The sequence below is a fragment of the Trachurus japonicus genome, chromosome 9 (genome assembly GCF_045865225.1).
Source record: "Trachurus japonicus isolate A0001 chromosome 9, Traja_1.0".
NCBI lineage: Eukaryota > Metazoa > Chordata > Actinopteri > Carangiformes > Carangidae > Trachurus > Trachurus japonicus.
This window is the reverse complement of record NC_140915.1, coordinates 32,250,511-32,274,677: the sequence shown is the minus strand read 5'-3', so window position 1 is coordinate 32,274,677 and position 24,167 is coordinate 32,250,511. Positions and strand designations below refer to the sequence as shown.

The window sequence follows — 24,167 nt, the reverse complement described above, 5'->3', positions numbered from 1 at the left end:
TGTTTGCAGTGATTTCATCTCCTGCAGTGCAGGTGTGTGTGGGGGTTAGGGGAATGTGAAATGTCTGAACTGAGAGCTGAAAGCCCCCCTGAGTCCCCCTTTTAGTCCGCCTGCAGGTCTCTGAACAAGATAGTGATCCACATGACAGAAAGGTACACTGGGACATGGATGTTCTTCAAAGGATGACAATAGTGTAGTGGATTCACGGCAGATGCAAATAGGACCTGACAGCTCATGCAACAGCTGACTGACAGCAAGACTGCCAAAAGACAAGTTCATATTCATCCAAGGCCAAAAGCAAAAAGCACTTAGGAGGGGGGAAAAAAAGACAAACTTTGGGGCTTTCTGAAGGGTGAATCAAAAATAGTCTGAAAATTGGAGTTTTATGAAATTGAGAGTTATACTGAGCACCACCAGCTCTACTTGATTTATCTAATTGTGCAGCACGGGTGTCTAACAAAGAAAAACAACACTGACATCCTCGGCTCTTTTATTCTTCCTTGTAGCTACAGAGAGACAGAGGGGGGGGGGGGGGTTGGAGCCTTGGAGGAGAGACGCACAGCGGGCACCATGATGGGATTGGTCGGACGCTCCACGTTGCACGAACCTCAACAGCAGCGTAGAGCGAGAGAGAGACGGTGGTCGGAGGATGAAGCCGCGCCGGAGCATCATCCTCATCAACACAGCCAGGCTCACGTACCACGGTCACAACAGCAACGTGTGGCCGGAGCGAGACACAATGGTGACAAAATAGACTGGTGTCGTGGTGATATTGTGTCGTTCCGCAGCCGGATCAGTCTGCTGCTGACGGACAGCCAGGCGGTAAACGCAGCGCCAGACAGCACGGCGCTGTTTTCTACCAGATCCATCCACTGAGGAGCATCCGCTGGCTGAACAACAACTGTGGCTGATCATGGGGGGTTTCCTTGTGCTAATAATTGTCTGAGCTGCAGCACGAACACTGCCTGCGTCTAGAAAGAAAGAAAAAAAAAAACAACAACAACCAACATGGGTTCCAGACTCAGCAGGCAGAGCAGCCTGGACAATGAGAATTTCTCCAAAAAGCGACGCAAGCTTCTGGATGGCACCGGAGAGAGCGACAGGGGCAGCCGGGGCGGGGGGGACTTTCTGTTTGCACTGATGCTGAAATCAGACAAGCTGCCTGGGATGCTGCGGAGGACTAACCACAGCCCCTACATGAGGAGAGTCACTTGGATCAAGGAGATACAGAAGCTGCTCCGCGACCGCAGGATTGAGCAGGCAACCGACGTGCTCAAATTACTGAGGAAGGTAAGCACAACCTCCAACAAACACACTGCGCACACACACACACACACTACGTGCACTGCTGCTGCCAGCCTGCTCTGATGCAGATAAACATCCTTCACCTAAAGCAACAGATGGAGAGCAAGGCAAGTGCTCCTTGCGTGTGTTAATGCACTTTGATGTGTCCTGCACTTCCACAAGTGCCTCCTTCACCCTCTGACCTCTGACCCCAGCCCAGTCCACCCTTTACCCCCCCTCATCTTTATATCCCCATGAGATGAGTCTGCACAGCATGGCCTGGCTGCTGCGGCCACTCTTCCTCCAGGAGTGTGTGTGTGTGTGTGTAGGAAGTAGGCCCGTGGCAGAGCCGTGTACCTGTGACACATTGTCTCAGTGACAGACGCAGCATGTGACTCAACACAGCGTCCTCTCTCCCAGTGGGCTGACATGCCGCATGTTGACATTTGATTTGAAGGGATAACATGCAGTCTAAAATAAGGAACGTGGTCGAACTGCGTGCTGTGTGTGTGTGTGTGTGTGTGTGTGTGTCATCGCCTCGTCCCATATTTCACTGTCCTCAGATCAGATGGGATGTGGGTTTTGCCACGAGCAAACAGTCGTCCATCCGCTCTACATCTGTCTTTGTTGCCTCCACTGTGGCCAGAGTCTCACCTCTCTCCTCCTCAGGCTGTTCTAATAGAGACCTGCCCCCTCCACTCCTCATCTCTCTCTCTCTCCCTCTCTCTCTCTGTGTAATGGCCTGTGCTCCAGCAGCAACAATGTAAGCCCTGGAGTCCTGTGTATACCACAATACAAAACATTATTCTTATCCAAAAGGCTTTATTAACTCTTATTCAGAGGAAGAAGGTCACAGAAATGAAAATGTAGACCTCTGTCACTGCTTTAGTGGCGGCTCTTTCATACATTGTTTTGCTCCACCTGTTTTTCATAGAAGATGACTTGTTGTTTCCATGAGTTGAGGCACTTTTTAGCCTCTTGGGTTGATGGAAGTCTGAAAAGCCAGCTGGACCAGATCAAAAATGCACTGTCATCAAGGCAAAAAAAAAGTTTTCAATTGTTTTTAATAAAATAAAATAAAACACTGACATTTGTTGCTGTACATCTGATGCACTTTTCATTTGAACATGACAGTAGTTATAAATAGATATTGTAGTCATGACCTAGAGTTAATCCATCTCCACCGTACTAAATGAAGCAGTTTGTTTTTAAAGTCTCCTCTCACCTGCTGTGGGATACGTAGCGTAGCATTGAGAGGTGTAAAAGAATATGTAGGTGCATTGAAGATGTGACAGCAGCCTTGGTGATCTCATTTGTTTGCTTTCCCTCAGGCCTTCCTCTGTCTTTTAGCTGTCAGCCAATCCAGCATTAATTACTCTGAAGCCTTGACACGGGAGAGAGTGGAACATCCTTAATCAAGCCGATGAGATAAACTAGCCAGCCCAGGCTCCATGACAGCCACATCACAGGGGACACGGGCTCGCTTCCTCTAAATGAGCTCCACTTTTATTAAATAAGCCTTACTTTATCTTTACTCACAGTGTCGCGGGCAGAGCACGGAGAGATTTCTGAGAGATTTCTGTTCTCTGAATTCAAAAAGGAGTTTGTGGCACAGTTAATTGGTGTGTAACAGCGAGCTCTGCTCCAGATACGAAAAAGATCTGAGTTCTGCCGCAGATATGGCGAGGATTCGTGGTTTCATGCTGCGCTTCACACATGACAATTGATCGTGTCTAAACTCAGATGGGGAGATATTTTTATACCTTGTTTCTCAGAAGGGCAGAAGCAGCTTCTCTCCCGCCTTGGGTTCAGTCTGTTTACTGTTGCCCTTGTTAAAAGGGGAGCCAATAATGTGAAGCTGCCAACCTCCCACTCAAACTGTCTATTATAATCAATGCCAATTGTGCTCGAGAGAGAGAGAGAGAGAGAGGGAAAAAAAAAACAGTTTGTGTGCACAGGTGTGAGCACACTGTGTCTCACAAGCTTTCCTCTCTCATTAAAGTTGCATGGGCTGCACAAGTGCTGCTGGTGGTGGTGGTGGTTCTGCCTCTGTGGCACCTGGAGGATGGACGTGTTAATGGAGGGAGATTGTGCAGTTCAGGACACGGAGCTGCGCTGCTGATTGTTGCTTGTCTCATCACAATCAAAAGGTCATCAGAAATCTGCTCCTTTTAGTCACTTTGATTTGTTTTTACTGCAGATGCTTCTGGATTTGTCATATTTATGAGTAAGCTTACTCGACAGCTGTCAGCTCTGACCTCTCTGGAAATCTATTTATGTCTTGTTCAGAATTTTGAATGACATTCAGTCAAAATCATTTTTAGTGCCACGGTGAAAAGAATGATGCACCAAGAAAAAAAAAATGCATGTAGGTGGAAAACAGCATGTTTCTAAGGGATTTCATACATTTTGGGGTTTCTGGAGGGTTTTGAATGACAGCACACAGCATGCGTAGTTCTCAAAGTGGTCTTGTTTATGCAGACAGCATGTGCTGTTGCATGTTGGGATGCGCTGTGGCTGGGTGCCATGGAGGTGTGATTATATATGTAACTCCCTCCAGATTTCACTCCTGCTGTAGATGAAAAAGCTTGCTGTCTCCTTTAATGAATATTTAAAACAAAACATTTCTTTTATCTTTCCATTTCAAGTCACATTGCCCTTGACACAGCAGAGGCCCATTTCCATCACTAATGCATTCTTTCTCTTCTCAGCTCCACTACACACTTTAATTGTTTATTTAATTGCAACTGCAGGATGTTTTTTTTTGTTGATTTTGATCCTTGTCATTTTCTGGTTGTGTTTTGGTAGGATCTGGGTTTGGAAGGCACCTCACTCAACGACATCTTGTACAAAAACGCTGCCTTCCTCAACCTGGTGGACCCCATCTCACATGAGCTGCTGCTAAGCCTGGCTCGAGAGATGCAGTGTCCTAAGAAGGTCGGTTTTTATTGCATCATCCTTCCCATAACACTCACAGACTACCAGGGGAAAGCAGAAAACAGTCTTGACACGGTATTCTGCAAAAGAAAGCATTCTCCAACAGTCTCCCCCTTCTGGTTTCTTTCTTTTCTCTTTCTGAAGTAATCAAGATGAATGCAAATCTAATCAGTGGATGTTATCGACTTAATTTCTACAGACGGACAGTTGAGAGAAATCCTGCAGCTGCTTTTTACTTTTGAGGGGCTAGATATGAGACTAACTGCTCAGTACAGTATGAATCCTAGAAATATGTATCAAATACATTTTGTTGGATTGTTTTCCATCTTGAGCTCTCATACCAAAAAACTCATAAGCCTGAAGAACCTGTGAATATCTGCAAAAGTACAAGTGATAACCCTTGAGAAATCCGCAGACAGAGCTCTCTGATTGAAAACAGTTGTTTTGTGCAGACAGATGAATTCATAACTCAGTATGTTTCAACCCCCAACAGTGAATATTGAATTATTTGGATGTGGGCCACGACATGGTTAATGAACTGAAATTGCCAGTGTTTGCCAGTGGCTGTGTCAAATCTCACCTCTCCTCTGTACTTCCTGTGTTTTCCCCTTCGATGAACGCTGCATGTGATTAGATTTTCTTCCCCCAGCAAGGCACCGAAATTGTGTTTTGTTCAGGCCCAGCTCAGGGTATCTTGAATTATAACAAACCTTTTTTTATTATTATTATTCTTTCCATGTGAAAGAAGTTCAGGTTGATAAGGAGGAGACTTTGTAGGGTTTAAAGGCTGGATGGTGTGAAATAAAGCATTGTTAAGATGTTTTCTCTGCACACACAAGCAGAAAATCTCATTTTGTAAAGCTTCTGCTTCACAACTCCGAGTCTTTTGTGTCCAAAAACGCTCTGTCTGCTCTGGTCTACAGGACGCAGACACCATAAAGTCTTCGGATAAGATTTGCAGACAGCTGATCTACCACCTGACCCCGCACTCAAAGTGGCTGAGGCAGAGCATGTCCAGACGGAAATCCCAGGCCTGGTAAGCCTTCTGTCCAGACATCAGTCTGTCATAAATCTGCAGCTCCGCACAACAGAGAACAGGCTCTGCTCCGTGTCGAGCTGTGAGATTTCCATCTTTGTAGCTGACATTGAACTAGGACAGAGCTGGCCACAGGCTGACCTGATGGGAACGTCATGGTAACCACAGCTGTCAATCATCTCTCTTTTTTAAGTGGTCGGGTCTGTGCAGTGGATGTGCGTTGCCATTGGCCTATCTCTCTTCAAAAGTGGCACAGCAACAAATTTGTCCATCTGTTTGCTGAAGAAAAGCTTGGGGGGGGGGGGTATTTAAAATATAATTGCATCATCTTGATGAAAGACTGAATTGCTTTTGATGTGCAAATGACAACAAGAGAATGTAGTCGTGCACAAATAGTTTTTTTTTTGTGCCTAGGTGTTGCTTGGTAATCCTATTCATGAACAGAAACGGGCTATCATAATTCTCTCCAGTGTAATTACCTATTCTACAGCCGGTTAGACGCCGTACATAATGTGTTCATTTTCTGGAGATGAAAATAATCTCAGGATTGACAAGGAGACAATGCAAACACGGTGAGATGAGGCAGGTCCATTATGAGTCAGTCAGAGGTATCAACATGCACAATCTGAGGAGAAGAGAAGAAATATTGGCAGGATCAGATCCTTCACTGTTGAGCTGCACATGATCATGCAGGGCTTTGTTGTGCTGGTGGACGCTTAAGCTCAGCCCGGAAAAGAAAAAGATGCTGGATTTAACGGACTCTGACAGCATCTCGGGAAACAAGCAGATATATACGATTGCTAAATTCCTATAGCTGAGGGGCCTTTTTCCTTTTTTTTTTACATAGTCATATTGTTGGCTTCAAACCTGCAGAGAGACAGACAGAGTCTGACATCGGCTGAAACAGCAGGAGCAGCATGAATCATTAAAACAAAAATCCACCCTAAAACAGAATATTAATACAGAAGTGTGCTCTGACAGCCTCGCCTGCCTCTGCGCTCATGAACAAACACCTGTCAACGCTGGAAAGAGACGAGACACGGTCAGTCTGCTGCTGCCTGTGAAAAGGAAATTCACCTCAGTCTCTGGTGTGTCTGCCTTAACACTTTGGTTGAAGCAGCTGTGTGATAAGTCCCTGGGTGCGCAGATCGTTTCCCATTTACTCTTATTAAAGAAAGCAGCAGGCTGCAGCCAGTTGTGTGGTAGTGTTGTCCTGTGGGCTGCATGGGGTGGGGGTGGGGTAAATTTACTCACTCACTTTCTTAGATGAAAACATTTATACCACTCTTGTGTCTGTATGCTCAATCTACAGCCAGCAGGAAGCTAAGGAAGCTTAGCATAGCATAGTTTAGCTTGGCATAACATTGTACAAACTTTCTCTGTTCTTTTTTTATTTCTTACTTCAGAACAGAGCCCTTTCCTCTGTGATATAGTACAGACATGAGAGTGCTATCATAAGCAATTAAGTGTGTTTTCCAGTATGTTGAACAATTCCCTCATCAAAATCCAAAGGATTTACCTGTTCTCATTAACAATAAAAGGGAATGACTTTATTCTGGATTTTACCCCCTTTTCACTTCCATCTCTGTCCAACTGCAGGCAAAATGCCTTCATCTATGAAAACATGCAACAAGCTGACCTCTGTGAGGTTCCTCTGTACCCAGAGGAAACAGAAGCAGCTCAGTCCTTCCTCATCCCTTCATTATCCAGCATTAGCAGCACACACCGCTCGCTCTAAATACTGTACACACATTTCTGACTGGAATGCCACACTGCATTAATGTCTGAATCTCGCTAATCCCGTTAATCTATCTAACTAGTTTATTTGGTTTTTGTTCAAAATGTTTTCTTCTTTTTTTTTTAACACTTGAGCAAAAGTGCTCAACAACTGGTTTGATGGAGGCAGTGACCCAGAAATGCTGCCGAGGCGCTCCCACCTTAAGGGTCATTTCATTTAAGCGTAACAATTGCCGACACTTTGGTGACCTTTTTTCACTCCAGTTCTCACACGGCTGTCTTCCTGTTGCATCAGCTTTATTTTTGTTCATAAACACCCCCCTCCTTTGTCACCTGAATGCTGAGAAACAAGAAATACAGAAATAATAATTCAGTGGGCACTATCATTTTAGTTTCCACATTACTTTCTCCATCACCTGCATAATAAATCTTCTGCTTTTTCCTCTCAAATTCACTAATGTACAATATATTGTGCACTGTGGCTTACGATGCACATTAAAGCTTCCTCAGGGGCACATGAGTCATTTTACACATCGTCTCAGCTTCAAGTCCTCTGCCAGGAAAACAAAGTGCTCACAGCAGCTCTCCAGGAGGTTTCCACCAAAACTAAAACCACACAGAAAGATATGGAGGTGGTATTTGCATGCAGGTGCTGCGTTACTGATCTGGGCTGTGGAGTGTGAGGTTGGATTTCCTGTATCATGGAAGGACAATGCAGTGATTTCACCCTGAGTATGTGCACCCTCACCTTCCTTTGTGCAGGTTGCCAGATATAATACAGCAGAAAATAAACCGAAAATGTAAATGAAATGCTGAGGAGCAGATGTGATGAGACTCATCTCATCTCGTGTCTCTCTTTACTGTTTGGTTTCAGCTGTCAGAGGACTGAAATGACTAACAAAGCAAAGCTCGAATGTGAAGTACTCTGAAAAAATAAATAAATAAATAAAAGGTGTGAGCTACGCAGTAATAATCCAGGGTAGAGCTAAGGAGCGAATGAATTCCTGGAAAATACTTTAATACGTATTTAAAGTTGAGATAAAATGGAACTTTTATTACTTCTGTCATTATCCACACACTTGTTAACACGAGCAGAAAGTGTCCTTATTTGTTTAAATAGCATTTCCCCTCATCTCAATTAGCATCAGATGACCCTGCAGGTATGAATATTTATAAATTACGAGAGTGATTTGATTTACGCTGACTGAATTCAAACGCTGCCTCATTATATTAAATCACTGACACACAGCGACTGATGAGCCACACATGAATACTAGGGATGTGCTCTGCTACTTCCTCAGTACTTAACCCAGAATACCAAGTATGGCTTCATTACCGTATGATGTAAATCTTAATTGATTAATTAATTATGTAAAAGATATTTATTAGATAATGTAATTGTGAATTTAGTTAATAAGCACTGTTACTAAAATGTTGATGCCATTTGTGTTATTACTGGCTTCAGTCTGTTGTTAGAGCAGGAGGGGATTATTTTCTCCTCTGCTCGCTGCTGTGAACATTCACTTAGAAACATGTATTGAATGTGATTTGATGCACAGCGCAGAACCTCTGCAGCATTTCTTTTTTCACCTTTTTTAATCACTGAACCTATTTAAAATTGAACCCTTTGCCATTGTCCTCACAAATGCAAAGACTAAAAAAAGCCATTCTCTGAAAAGTTATCAGCAACACTCTTGTTTCCTGGTATCAAATGGATCTGGAGGAAAGATGGGGGAGGCTTCCTGAGAGGACACTGCAGACCGCCATTTTTCATGCCTCTTGAGCTCAAAAAGACGTGTCGGTCTGAAAAGGAGGGAGCTGTGTGATCAAAACTCATTCACACCTGCAGAGAGTCGCTGCCAGGTCATTAGGACTTGAAGATGAGGTTTCAGGCAATTATAAAACGCTGGCGAGGCCAGACAATAGGGAGGGGAGTGTGGCTCGCAAGACTTCGCTAAAGATGCGGCAGCCTTGACAAATGTCTTAATCTGATAGAGTCTGCACTCAAAAGCTGATTAAACTCCACTTTATCCTGGCTTTGTAAGCAACGTTTTCAACTCTTTTTTTTTGTCTTGTTGAAATTAATTCAAACGTGTGTGCTCATCAGCCCATCACCTGTTTCTAAAATGAAGCTGTGGGTGCTGCTGAGGGCACATCCATCTTCAGTGTGACCAAAAAACACTTTAAAGCATCACAAGTGACAGGTACTGCAGTGAATGTCACAGTAAGTCACTGGGCGCTGGAGGATGTTATAATTCACCCTGACACCAAATCAGCGTTACGGGCCATTCAGTAGCAGCTCCAGTTAAACACACCGCATCCTCGCGGGGAGAAAAACAGGCGCCGGTAAATGGGATTGACTGGAAACAAGGGCAACGGAGAGCATAAATAATGCAGACATATTTTTCATCTACAGTGTAAAGCAATAGCTAATGCTACAGAAAGGTATCACTTCTATTCACATGCAGTCAAATCCTGCTTGTGTTACCACTTATCCTCAAAGCACCTTAAGGTTTTCAGAGGTTTGTGCTGAGTGCATGCACCAGAAAACTCATCCTTATGGCTCCTTATTCACACATCCAATACAGCCTCCTTCAGTGACTGACATACGTTTTATAAATCAATACAATGTCTCAGACACAACAACAACAAAAAATCACCCAGACACAACAAGGCAGCAGCTGGAGCCAGCTCACCTCAGCCACAGTTACACAATCCTCTAAACCTCTTTTTTAATCATTTCTAAATGTTTAATCTGCATTAAAATATTCACTAATAGACAATCAAGTGACACTTTTTAATAAGGGCACAGACCATATGTTTAAGTAATGCTTAGCTAATGCTTGATTCATTATGATTTCTTGTAAGCACCTACTCCTGTTGGTCATTAACACATGATTAGTTTATGTGATCTCTAATGGATCACCAATTAATGACACACATTAATTTATATGGCACCAAATTAGGCTTTTTAAAGGAGTCTACGTAAGTAGGTTCAGCCATTTTCAGCAGTTATACATGTAAGAAATTCATGTATGAATTAGCTGTGATTTAAAGTTCCTTAATTGATGATCTATTAAGTATTAACTAATCACATGAAGTCATAGTGACTTTAGGTCATTTAGGTGACAAGAATACACAATAAATCCTACTCTATATCATAAAGTGTTCTCTGATTGTCAGACAGAGAAATTTAAAACCATGTTCCATCATGAAAGTGGTTGTGTAGCTGTGATGAGGTGGTGCATAAGGAATTAGCTGTACTTTGCTTAAATCAATGTACGAGAAAGTTCTCTGGCCTCAATTCACCAAGCTTTTGTTGTCAGGTTTTGGAGACATCTTGGTATAATAGAAGAAACAAATCAACACACAACATGACTCTTTTACTGGCGACAATAGCAAAAACTCATTCGTAGCATTTTCTCATGTATTTCCTGAGTTATTGCAGCTTTTACAAAGAAAGCATCTTTTTTTCTCTCCTATGCTAAAAATGTAGTGGCCAACCATCTTCTATTCAAGTTTCATCCTGTTTCTAAAACACCTCAAGGTTTATCTTTTAAGCAGTAAACTGCTGTGTGCTATAAGGAGCTCTGCGCTCCTGGCCTTCAGAGCTTTAGGCTCAAGCTCCTGGCTCACTCGGATGTTTTGGCTCCTCTGTTTACACTATTAAATCCCCATGCTGGAGTCTCTGTGTCAGCCTTCCGCTCTGAACCAGCCCAGTCACCCCCTCCTTTGTACATCACAGGAAACACAACACAAAACTAGTGCCTTGTTCTAAAGTCACAGATCATTCTAAGATGCTTCCATCTAAAAGTAAAAACTGTAATCTGCTTTTTGTTGTTACGAACTCATCTGAGTAATACCACTTTATTTTTCCCTGTGTTCCCCAACAGTCTTAAGACAACCCTACAGAAGAAGCTGTCCAGTGACTCTGTGGACCTGTCCGGCATCCCTCTGTCCACTCGCGACGTCCGACAAGTCGCCTTCTACCTCCAAAACAACAGAGACACGGTGGTGGCGGTGGACATCAGCTTCACCGAGCTCCAGGATGAGAACCTGAAGCTCCTCCTGCCCCTTCTGGCCTCGCTGCCCAAACTCAGCACCCTGGCTCTCAACGGCAACCGCCTCACCCTGGCTATCCTCAAAGACCTGACCGAGATGCTCAAAGACCCCAAGAAGTTCTCCAGCCTGGCCTGGATCGACCTGGGCAACAACGTGGATATTTTCACCATGCCGCAGCCGCTGCTGGTGGCGCTACGTCGGCGCTGCAGCCTGAAGAGCAGCTTGCCCACCATCTACGAGTACACAGAGGGCCAGCCCTACTGCTACCACCTAGAGACTTCCATCGAGGAGCCCAGCCATTACGAGGAGGAGGAGGAGGAGGAGGAAGAGGCGGAGGACGAGGAGGACGACATGGGGAACAAACTGGAGCTGGAGCCGTGGGGTTTAGGGGAGAAGCAGCTCTCCAAAGACTTCACCCTTCACTACTGTGAGAGGTGATGAGGTGTTTTTCTCCGCGAGGCTCTTCCCACTGCGGATGAAACGTGGTCCCACTCCACAGCACTCTGTTACTTCCTTCGTCCTCTCGCCCTCACACCACGAGCCCGCTCACCCTTTGAGGCACGAGGGAGACCCGCTGCCCACATTGTGAACTTCTCGTCGCGACACGGCTATCAAGCTATTCCTAACCATCTCTGAGTTAACCCACACAAGATAGTGACAGTCACAACAGTGGACTTACTGTGTTGGTGGATGGTGCTCTTGGGGGCAAGGTGCGGTTTCATTGGAGGGGGGCTGGAAGAGTTAATGAACCGGTGCTCGCTCGCTCTCTCTCTCTCTCTCTCTCTCTCCCCCTCTATCTCTCTCTCTCTCTCTCGCCCCCTCTCTCTCTCTCTCTGTGGTAGTGGCAGCTGAGGAGCCAGTCCCAAGGAGGTTTGGATCAGTTGGTTGGATGGAGGAGCAGCATCCCTGCGGTAGCTGAAGTGGAGCTGGAGTTAGTTTGGAAACAGTGGGTCCCTCTGGGTTCTCTACCAGGACTGAGACTATCTCTGGCAGGCAGGGCCTAGCTCCACATTGTGTGTTCTCTGTTAATCTCTCAACAAAAGCTATGACACAAGTTCAACAGACTATACAGCCGACGACCTGTCACGTGACGCCGGCAAAACTGCTAGGTCAAGACTTTTTGCGTTTTCCCCCCCTTTCCAAATGTCCACTTGTGAATACCCACGCAGCCCTTGTGTAGATGTAAATGAGGACACAAAACATGGCTCTGTTGTGTTTCCACAGGCTATTTTTGTGCACTTTTGGTGAACAAAGCAATCTTAGAAGACAACAGGTAGGACTCAACAATGGATAGCTGTCACTGATTGTTTTTTGTACTTAACCTAAATGCTGATATTCACCTCTTTGTAATTATTGAAGCGTTGTAGTCACCACCACAGTGTTTCAGTGCATTAATGACACCACAGCCAACTGTAATATGGGCCACTGAGTCTGTGCTCTTCCTACTGCCGTTTGTCTCCACGAATACGTTTCCATTTCCATGTATTTCAATCCAGTGGGCCTGTGTTTGCTAGGAGACACAGTGAAGACTGTTATCTGATGGTTAGAGTCTGTCTACAGTAGCACATAATGATAAAGTTAGACTGACCGAAACACTGCAATGCACTTTAAGGCACTATCTTCTTTTTTATATTTTTCTCCATAGCATATACTCTGTGTACATGAGATATTTCCGACGCAGCAGCTGAAAGCGGACCTCTCTTAGGTAAAATGACCAAATGGCTGATGATTGTTAGAAGGACCATTGAAAACACCCATCATCGGATATATAATAAATGTTCAAGTGTGTGTTATATGTGTTTGTAACAGTAAAACGTCTGATTACTGCTGTAATAATTTGTGCTATTGTTTTGGTGTTTTGTCTTTTGTCCAACTCGGTAATTATAATAATGACTCTAATGAAATTGAGCCCAGTGACCTCCTGCTGTAAGCTTGAACAGTAAACAAAAGGGGGATGTGGCGGATTACACAGCAAAACAGAAAACAGCTCAGTAAATGTAACTTTCTGTCAGAGCAGACAGCTTTTAATGGCCAATGTTTAACCAGAGTGAAGGAAGGCACTGTCCACTTGGTTCCTAGTTTATGTTTCGTGTGTCGATGTCAAACTCTTCCTTGTTGTAGCCTGTGTGTATTTGTCTCATGCCAAACACTGACTGCCAATAAAAGCTCTGATCCAAACCCGAGAAGTGATTCGTTTTATTTTGAGAAAAAGAGCACGGCGGATGGTTGCAATATCTATGTCACGAGCAGGACCTGCAGCTTCTCACAGAAACAAACAGGGGATTTATTTATGCAGATTAGTCTGCAAATAGGGCAATAAAAGAAATGAGCTCAGACTGAGCTGTTTGGGATTGGCTGGGGCAGAACTGTACCGGTTTCAGAGCCAGCAGATCATCTGTGGTGCTGTGTGCTGTCAGGGAAACGCCTGAGCTGCCATGGTTTACCAGGGAAAGGCTGGGTGGTCATCACATGAGGCCCTACCCATGATCCTCTCCTGGCAACCTTTTGTTCCTGCTGCCAGACATGGTAATGTGGCATTTGCAACAGGTGGCTCCTATAAGGTCAGGGCACAGTGTGACTGTCACACCCCCCGAGGTCCAAATACCATGTGACACTGCAACGGAGCCCACCCCAAAAATCACCAGGATCTCATTATGTGACCTTTACCTTTCAGGACTGATTTATTTTCCTGGAATTTGACAAAAATTGAGAAGAAGAAGAAGCCATTTATTTTATTTATTGTATAAAATGAAAATATATCTCATGTAGGGCAGACAGAGAGGGTGCATCATATTTCTTCACAAACTTTCTCTGAAACTGCTCTCCTGTTTGTCTGAGTCACTGTTTGATGTGATTATCCTGCTCCAGCTGCAGCATGCGCCGTCACAGAAATGAAAAATAATTTATGGAAAACAGCACAGAGAAGTCACGCACGTTGTTCAGAATACATTATGGCACAAAGAAACAGATCCACAGAACAGATTTCAATGGCTGTGACCTCGGGTTAAAGGGACTGAACAGCCATCTGAGGCCATTTTGGTGCATCCGGGAAAAAAAAAGCACTTGCCCTTATTGCTTGTTTGTCAGATTACAAACAGGACTTCTGTCATCCTCTCGTTAATTACAGCTCTTTTTAATCCTCGATGTATTAAACTCCAAGTGAACTTCAAGCTCTTTTTCTCACTGTGCTCAGTAAATACAACTTAAGATTGGCACTTTTTAAGATTCACAAATATATATTCGATATATACTATAAAGTCATATCTTAACAAACACATTTTAGTTCATTTGTGATAACTACCCATCAAAGTGTGGACAATTAACATGCTGTTTTCATACTGAGAAGCAGCTTTTCAGTTGTTTCATATTACTCACTGTAGCATATGGCACATGACAGTGTGAATACAACATAATGCCAGATATGAATAAGTTATTAACCAGAGGTGGGTTAGGGTTAGTCACACGTGTGCAGGTCTCAGGTGAGTCACAAGTCAAGGTTGGTGAAGTCAGTTCAGGACATTGGTCAAGAAAAGTTTTATTATATTTTCAACATTAATAATTAAAAAAAACTTCTTAAAAACTGGTGCAGCTGCGTATAACTTTCTAATATTTGACATTTTGTGGCAGTCTAGATCTGCGACTGTGACCACCCACTGCTGCAATTATTATTATTAGTCTTATTACCGGTATTATTACCTCAGCCAAGGGAGGTTATGTTCTCATCTGTGTCTGTTTATTTTTCAGCAGGGTTATACAAAATGTTCCGAACAAATTTGCACCAAATTTGCTGGATGGTGGGGCATGAGCTGACAGAGCATGCATTAAATGTTGGTGCAGATCTTGTGAGGGGACAGATACAGATACAGAATTATTATTTTATTATAATTATCACTAGGGTTGTTTGGCCTTGGCAAAGGTATGTGTTCTACTCTGTGACATTCAAATCGGTAAAACTATACATGTCTATGTAAAAACCTGCATTGTGCCATGTTCTTGTTTCTCTTGCAATCCTATTTTTGGACTTAGCTCCTCCCATCAGAGCTGCTTTGTGTGTTGGCCTCAGCGGGTCTGCCACGTCTCAGTAGGTTGTCAGGTTCATGGGCATCGCAGTAGAAATCACCCGACCATGTTTCACAATTAAAATAATACAGAACATCTCACCCCTAATCCTGAAAGTCATGTCAAGTCATGTCACAGATACCAAATGAACATCAAGTCCAGTTTTTTTATCATTGTTACACAAGCAAGTCTCAAGTGTCCACATTTGTTATGTATGAGTGATTTGAGTCAAGTCACGTGACTCTTGTAACCTCTTCTGTTATCAACACAATGAGACAGTCTAAAATAGCCTGCTATGTAGTTCATGTCTCGGTTATTAACATGGATCAGGTAAGAAATGAAGTAAATGAACCGATTAGGATTTGTCGCCTGTTCTATAACTATACCATGTCAGAAATGTCATGAGAAAACAATGTGCATAAACGATCTGAGCAGAAGAGTCACAGGAGGTCAGATACAATACAGGTAAGAGCAGCAGTAAGAAGTCAGAGGCCACGTGTTTGACTGCTACATGTTGCTGTAAGAAGCCTGTTATTCACTGTGTTGGACACAAACACCTGTCGCAGCCTTGGAAGGTCCCTGTAACCTTCAGGCTCACCCTGCAGTCACCAGCATCACTGACTCTCATCACTGGTCTCAGTAACCGGCCGCTTGGCCCAGTTTCCTGGCATCAGACACTGCACAGATACAGCCGTCCTCCCGCTCCACAGCCTGGACCACGTTGTAGAAACGGCTCGCTGCTTGTTGATCATGTCCCAAAGCTTTCAGGGCCTTGATTACATTCTGCAGGGACAACAGGAGAGGGAGCCTCAGGAGGAGCAAAAACAGCGTCGCACGTTGCTTCATCCACCAAACACCAAGAGTCTTTACCTCGTCAAAGTTGGCTTCAAACTTCACAGCGTTTTGGGAGTCGACAAAAACGACGGGAGCAGCGATCGCTTCCTTGAGGCTTTTTCCAAACCAAAGGTGGTTCATGAGTGCCTGGAGGAGAAACGGAACAATGCACTGTCATCTGCCAGATGGGAAAGTGATTATTACAGAATGGATTATAGACATGCTGAAGACACTTGTGAAGACAGCTCTTGCTATGACAAGAGTAAGGGGCATTAGTCTGCTGCAATTTATCTTAATGGCACTTAGTGTGATTGCCATGGACACGTTACCGAGGCAATCCCAGTCGTGATCATGCTCCCGCCAGTCGATCCAATCACCAGCGTCTTTGACTGAGACTTGAGCACAGCGGGGGACATGGAGGAGGGAGGCTGCTCCCCTGTGGACACAACAAACGCCTTGACTGACAAGACAGACGGCTACAATTGAGTCTCATCAGTGTGAGAGGAACAAGAGAATGATTATAAATGCAATCAGCAGAGTGCCTTTGAATAACAAAGGGTGAAGGACGTTATTCAACCCTCATATGTGACTTTACCTTTTGTTCAACAGCTGACACCTGACAGCAGTGAATGCTGATGCGACGTGGATTCATCCTTCAGCCTCTCTATAAAAATCTTCTCTGAATATGATGCATGTGTTTAACAAAACTGGGCGAAAGCTCAACCAACTGCCTCATGGACAAATGAAAGTCAAAACCAGACTACTGCAACTATTTATCTTAGATAATTTCTACAATTAAACCACATTTATTAAGTATACTTACACTAAATTAACAGGACTGCAGATAACATTTATAAATGCCAAAATCTGTTTTCTCAAGACGGCACAGGCCTGGAGCCTGTCTGGGTTCTCTCTAGGTTCCTCCTGTAACGGAGGTGCACTCACTCACCCATAAAAAGGAGGTGCAGACCGGCTGCCAAGCGCTCATTGAGCTCTTGGCAAAACGGTTTGCATCGCATCAGGAGACCAGGGTTGGAACCCCACCTGGGGCAGTCACAACGCAGAGGGCCAGACTGACATCGGCTACACTCCCACGGTCCCAGGTTGATTGGTGACACACTACATTGCCAATAGGTATGTGAAGGACTGTGAATATTGTCTATATATGTCAGCCCTGTATTAGAGCGTTGACCTGTTCTGGGTGTACCAAGCTGTTGCATTATGTCAGCTGTGATTGGCTCCCACAACCCTGCACAGGTTACAAGCAGTAGAGCAAATGAATGGATGGATGGTTTTCTTATTTAAACATGTGTATCTCCCCATTCTGGGAAAGTGGTCTCTGGAACCCAGTGTAAATGTCACTACATACCGACAGGCTTTGGGATGTCTGGACGTAAAATAATATATGTCTATATAACTTTGCATTCCTGTCTACAATGGTTAAGAGTAGAGGACAGAGTCAATGCTGCATTACTTTTCTCAATATGGAAAACATTACAGTTTAAAACACCTTTACACCAATACAATCAGCTAAAACACAATCATGATTCATACACATATGCCACCAGACAGGCAACACAAAGCTGGTTCATGCTTCCTAAACCAAACACCAACTTTTTGAAGCAGGACACAATAGAATACAGATCAATGAAAGCATGGAACTCCTCACCACTGCCAATAACTAAACTCACACACAAACTAACATCAAAAAGCAAATAAAAAAATATCTTGGAATTTCATATCTGTAAAATAACATACGCACACATACACTTGCACACACACACATAAACACAATCATACACACAAAGGGTTTTATGTAGGGTCGTAGGGTTTCTTGTTGTCATTTTCATTTGTGTTACCCTTTTATTTTATTTTATAACCACTGTATATTGGAGTATCGTATGTTCTTTGATGTAGATGACAATCCAATTGTGCAGATTTAATGTAAGTTTTTGTTGACTTGTCTTGTCTTAGTTTTTTGTGTTGTGATTGTAGATGTATGTTATACCGGTTTTAAATGTGGACCCTAGGAAGACTAGCAGTGCTCTAGAACGCAGCTAATGGGGATTCGAACAAATAAAACAAATAAAACAGGTCCTGATGAAGGTCAATTGACCAAAACGTTGACCTAACAATAAAAGAGCTTCAAGTGAGTGCAGGAGCAAGTGCTGATTTTTTATAACTTTGTCATCAGCCCAAAACATTATGGACAATATCTGCTGTGAATTCTGAGATACAGTAAGACAGATACTCAGCCTTCTGCAGCTCGCTGTGAAAGAAAGTCTAATGAAAATATTCAGTGGAAGTCATGAGTCATGCTGATGCGATTACCAGGAGAGATGTTATCAACTCTTCCACAGAAGTCAGACAGCTCGTTGTTGAGGACGACCCCGGTGCTCGGAGAGAAGACCTTGGAGCCAAATCTGTGAAGGAAACTCATTAAATGAAGTGGACAGTGACGCCATTCAAATTTCAAAACCAGCAATAACATTGGACCGTGTGTTTGTCACACGTTTTTCAGATACTGACATGTGGTTGATGGTGCTGGTGACAGACACAGCAGATCCATCCTCAGCCAGCACAGACACGTGCGTGGTGCCCATGCTGTCCAGATACGGGGTGATGTTGTAGAAGCTGGGATCATGAGCCTTGTCACTACTGATCAGGCTCCGTATGTGATTGGCAAAGCTGTCCTCTGTGAATTTCCTCACCATCTGCAAGGAGTGCCGAGTATTGAAAACCACAATAAACACAGATTTCAAAGGGAAAATTACCATAATATTTCCAGACCAAAACTAAATTTGAAACAGAACTTACACATCAGTCTCCTCGTTTTTCAGCTATTGTCTTAAAACAGCATCACAGCAAATGAACCCTAACAGACAGCAACAACAAGCCACTGCTCAGTTACCTACCCATGTCATTGATGTTTCTGACCTGACATATGAATCTACACTTGCACCTTGCCCCACTCCAAGGGAATGAGACACACAACATAACATGATGCAGACATGTCTCTTGGATGTGGATGGATCTCTTGGAAGTGTGTGTGCTCATAAGGACTGTTACTGTGTGTGTTGATTGACAGGGATGCACCAGTCCTGCTTCACTGGGACTGTGGATTAAACACTGAACAGTTCTTCGACTTGACTTCATTATTACCAACAGTGGGAAGAGACTAAAAGCATTTACTCAAGAGCTGTACTTGAGTATGATGTTGATGTATTTTTACTTCCCCTGAGTCTTTACAATTCATGCAGCTTTATGCTGCAGAGGGACACATTGTACCTTGAACTACTTTTACTTGAGAGCATTCATTCTTTTATATATTTTGATGTCTTACTCTGGTGTTGTTTTATACAAAGCATAAAACACATATAAACCTCCAGTATGTGGATTTACTTTTGATATTCATACCCTTCGTCGACTGCTTACTTTGACTTAACCTTCCTCTGGTGTCCGGGTCAGGTTTTAAATGCATAAGTACCACATACATTTGTTTATAGCATCAAGGCTTTTTGACCTTGTCAGGAACAAAATAAAACAAAAAAAAAATTCACAAATTTCTAAAATGCTCTGGTTAAAATTCTGACATTTGTGGTGTTCGGGTCAATTTTGACCCGGTTATAACGATAAGAACAATAATTAGAGTTAAAACTGAAATCAGAAGTGCTAAACCAACCTTTTCATGGATAAGGAAACCTAACAATGTAACCGAGAGATGGGAAACAAATGGGATGATAAATAATTACTTTTAGTGTGTTTTACAGCTGATTTAAGACTCGGGTCAGAACCGACCCTGACACAAGAGATGGCAGCAGAAAGCTGACAAGAGGAAGGTTACATTGAAGACAAGGGGTTACTGACAAAACAGGCCCAGGGGCCCACACCAAAAATATTAAAACCAAAATTTTCATGGATAAAGAAACCTAACAATGTAACCAAGAGAATAAAATCAAATTGGATGAAAAAATAAATGTTTAGTGTATTTTACAGCTGATTTAAAACATGGGTCAAAACTGACCCGAATGGTAGCAGAAAGCTATAACAAGACGAAGGTTAAGTGAGGGAGTTTTTGATTCTTACATCTTCTGAGCTGTACTGTGGGTGGGTGTGCTTCTTCAGTCCATTGGCAAACTTCAAAGCTTCAACGTAGCGATGATAAGCCAGAGTCTTCTGTTCACCTGTCAGAGATGCTGAATTCAGTCCATATCCTGTGGAAAAAATACATGGTTTCATTTCTTTGCTTGTCTATATAGGTTAAGTGAATTCTGCTTCTAAAAATGGTCCTGATCCTTTTCTGGCACCAAACAAGAAAACATATACACATCACCATTCAGTAGACAACTCTTACATGTAATAACCAGTGAAATCATTCATTTGACTGGATCTACACCACCACCGAGGTTTATTGTGTAATTTGAGATTGTCGCTGAGCAGCTCTGCAGTGTGTGTGTGTGTGTGTGTGTGTGTGTTCCAGCTGCAACCTTTCATGATGTTGAGGACGAGGCTGAGGAAGACGCCGCCTGCAGGGGGGGGGGGGATGTACATCTGGTACTCTCCCAGAGGAACAGCCCACGCATCAGTCAGCGTGACTCTGTATGACGCCAGGTCCTGCACCGTGAGTGTTCCTCCTGAGCACACACAGCCAAAACAAACGGTTCTGCTCAGCAAAACGGAAGAAAAAGCATCTGAGCTCCACATAATCATGACTTTCAATGGATGCAGGCAGCTTGCACCGCAGTCTGTGAGTGATCACTGCAGTGCTTTACAGACCCAATTGATTTGTTCATTTGTAATTAGATCAGCGTGCCAGGCAGAGATAGAAAATAGCCCGGAAAGAGAGTATGATGAAACCCGTCTCACAATACCTGCCTCCTGTATGTCACGGATTAAATCCTCTGCTATTCTTCCAGTGTAGAAGGCGTCTGCCCCGTCTTTAGCAATCTTTTCCAAAGTGTCGGCCAGTTTCTCAAACTTCACTATATCACCAGTTTTCAGCAGCTTCCCGTCCTTGTCTGAATACAATTTCCTGAAGAGCCAGTGCAGTGCAGTGAGAGAGAAAATGACTCAGATGTAGAAAGGTGAAATGTTTCATTCTGTGCCAGTCATACATATAGTTTTAGTGGGTGTTTAAACTACCGTAGTGGCTGGGTCTGGTTCGTATCGATGTACGCCAGGTATCGCCCTTGGATTGGAGGGATAGGAAAACCTTCTCTGGCCAGTTTGATGGTTGGCTGGAAGAGGGTCGCCCATGGCAACTTCCCATAAAGCTTGTGGGCCTGTTCATAACCTCGAATTTCCCCTGGGACTCCAATCCACTGGCTACCTGAATAGATGAACAACATGGATAAGTCCTGTTAGTGAAATACTAATATATTGCTTTTCTTTCATTCCCTTTCATAATCTAATTCATGTTGGGCCTGTTTATGTGTATAAAGGTTGTTTTTTGTGTGGAATTCATGCATATCAGGTAGCCTATGTTTTTTTTCTTGCTGTTTGTCCGTCTTGAACTTGATCTAATCCTAACCCTAACCCTTTTACTTTAACAACTTCAACAGATGATTAAAATAAACAAAATCCAGTTAGTGCTACATAACTGCTGAGAGCCACCTTCAGTGGAAAAGCTGAATAGGCAAAGCCGAAGATAATGACCATACTGTTTAGCTCTTATTTGACTGGTGCTGTACATTAAACAAATGCTGACCTACTGATGCTCTCATGCTAGCAGGTCAAACTTCCTGTCTGACATAAGTGCTACCGTGTTTTGCTCCAGAATTAATAGCTTTGAGGACTAATGCGTGTGTGGTCTTGGCTCAGAGTCAAAGATATTTACATGTCTGGAGAGGACTGCTGGTAGGCTACCTTCAGCCTAGACCGGCTGCAAATCTTTCAACGTTGTGTCCATTTATGGTAAGTGCCATAATCTAAACGTGAGCCCACTGAATTCTTTAAAAGGAAGGAGACTGATATGAGGAGCAAAAAATTGTTTATGCTTTTCTCCTACTTCCTTGAGTGCGGTAACCCAGTCATCTAAAATCCAGCAAAACAGCCAGAGCAAGAAAAACAAGCAAGGTTCAGAAAAAGAAAACTGGTTTTTGTCAGAGCAGTACCTGATATCAGCTGGAAGGTCTTGGGACACGACTTGAGCAGGTCCGATTTAAACTTGCTGGGTACAGTCTCTCTGGAGTTGATGATTTTCACTTTACCTTTGAAAAGATGAGATGTCATGGTTTAGCTCTGCTGGAAGCTGCTGCTGTAACTGAGGCGTTAATAAAGGTGTGTGCGTTAATAAAGGTGTGTGTGTGTGTGTGTGTGTGTGTGTGTGTGTGTGTGTGTGTGTGTGTGTGTGTGTGTGTGTGTGTGTGTGTGTGTGTGTGTGTGTGTTACCAGAGCTGTCCATCACTGTGAATATGGACCCCCCTCCAATGCCCATACTCTGTGGGTTCATGATGGAGGTGCACAGCAGCGCAGCGATGGCGCCATCTACCGCGGAGCCCCCTCTTTGGAGGATGTCCCTATAACATTCCATACAAAAGCATGCTGTCCATATATTCTGGTAGATGTAATGAAAAGTGTTACAACCAGCAAATGAAGCATGATATAATTGAAGCTGTAATCTTCTTAGTTAGTTAGATAGTTGTATAACAGCAGAGTGAGAGAGAACAGCTGATTTGTAAAGTTTTGAATGTGTAAGTAAATTGATATAAAATAAAAAGTATAAGGGTAGACAGAACCATCCAGACCATGTATATCCACAAGAAAAGTGTCACTCACCGTCCAATCTCTGAACATGTCAAAGAGTCTGCGGCCACTGCAGCTTTGGAGAAAGTATCAGCTGAACACTTGTGCCCCACAAGTACAGCGATACATACAATTACAGCGACCAGGCAGAGCAGCATGAGCGCGCAGCAGGCGTACACCCTCGCCTTTGACCTCGCCATGGATGACTGAGCCAGATGTTTCCGCGGGGATCATTAAAGCTTCATGTCACTTTCATAGAGCATTCCCTCTCAAATAGGCTATTACAACTGACTGACTGACTGACTGATCTGGAGTCTAGTTGCCCCCATCTGAAAGGGGCGTGTCCTGGAGAGTCTGGCTCCGCCCTCAGCACGGAGCTCTAGAGGAGGGGAAGAAAGTTGCGGCACATCTGTTCAGGAGTTTTAACATTCAAACAAACCTCAGTGGTGGTTAACCTAGCTACCTGTGTTTAGTGCTCACGTTGCTCTGCATGGCTGTTATGGCTTTGTGCAGTTACCTTGGAGGAGCCAGTAAACACAGCTCAGCAGCAGCCGGCCGCCAGGTGTTTGGGTCCACTGACTTTTCCAAACAACTGTGAAGTTATTGGCCTAAATAAGCCTTAAGCCTGGTCGGTGCCTATAGGCTCATTTCCATGCTTCAGATTTGTGGCGACTTAAATCAACAAGTCTTCATTCTGTTGTTTTAATAACCTGATAATAAATAGGCACACAAAAAGTCTCCTGGCTCAGTGTTAACAAACTGTGATTATTTTTTCAGGTGTCGACCAGGTGTAACAGTCAGTTAACCTGTTAGAGCATGTCTGCTCTGATTATCACTGTCATCTGGTTTTGACACTTCAACAAAAACAAGACTATTGTTAAAAAAGAAAAAAGTAAGAAAGGAAATGGCAGGCCTATCAGCTATGGGGAGGGGTTAGGGTGGGGGTGGTGTGATCTTGCAGTTGGACTCTTCTAGGACAATTAGTTAACCGCGCTGCCGTAGCTATTTTGTCCTAAACTATCACCATCAAGTTTCTGCTCTAGGAGCGCTGCGGGCGAAAAATCCTGACGAGGCGCAATGCATATTGGGAAATGCTGTCTGCAATTGTATCAACCAGTAGTCGATGGGCGAGCCAGAGACATACGGAAGGAGGCTTTCAGCTGTGTCAAGTCAACAGAAAGTGATCAGAGCAGTACCGGATATCAGCCAATTTTGCCTTCAAAGTAAAATAAAATACCTTGGCAGGCGTCTAAAAATGAATTTCAAAACTTTATTATTGCTGCTTTCACTGCCAGTTAATCTGCCATATTTTCTTAATGACACGATTAATCATTTGGTTAATAAATTGTGAGAAAATTGTAAGAATAAAAAAAAAAGTTAAAAGAGCCAGCATTAGTCAAAATCGCCAAAGTAGACTATTAACTTAAAAATCTGGTCAAATCCTTTTAGCCATCTTGAAAAATGGCCACAATAA

At 43.5% G+C, this 24,167-nt stretch overlaps 2 protein-coding genes across 2 annotated transcripts; one reads left to right on the top strand and one right to left on the bottom strand.

Moving 5' to 3' along the window:
* Window positions 1-769: 769 nt before the first annotated feature.
* On the top strand, window positions 770-13,234 carry lrrc75ba (leucine rich repeat containing 75Ba). Its single transcript, XM_085787443.1, has 4 exons — window positions 770-1,290; window positions 4,093-4,221; window positions 5,145-5,257; window positions 10,888-13,234. Exons 1-4 carry the CDS (start codon window positions 1,009-1,011, stop codon window positions 11,492-11,494), a joined length of 1,131 nt encoding a protein of 376 aa, XP_085643569.1. The 5' UTR covers window positions 770-1,008; the 3' UTR covers window positions 11,495-13,234.
* Window positions 13,235-15,726: 2,492 nt separating this feature from the next.
* Window positions 15,727-22,963, bottom strand: ggt5a (gamma-glutamyltransferase 5a). Its single transcript, XM_085787442.1, has 12 exons — window positions 22,727-22,963; window positions 22,340-22,467; window positions 22,063-22,158; window positions 21,092-21,278; window positions 20,821-20,981; window positions 20,437-20,583; window positions 20,036-20,163; window positions 18,479-18,663; window positions 18,281-18,372; window positions 16,279-16,385; window positions 15,986-16,096; window positions 15,727-15,898 (listed from the first exon to the last, which is right to left on the bottom strand). The coding sequence occupies exons 1-12, from the start codon at window positions 22,891-22,893 to the stop codon at window positions 15,752-15,754; spliced, it is 1,656 nt and encodes a 551-aa protein (XP_085643568.1). The 5' UTR covers window positions 22,894-22,963; the 3' UTR covers window positions 15,727-15,751.
* Between the last annotated feature and the right edge of the window lie 1,204 nt (window positions 22,964-24,167).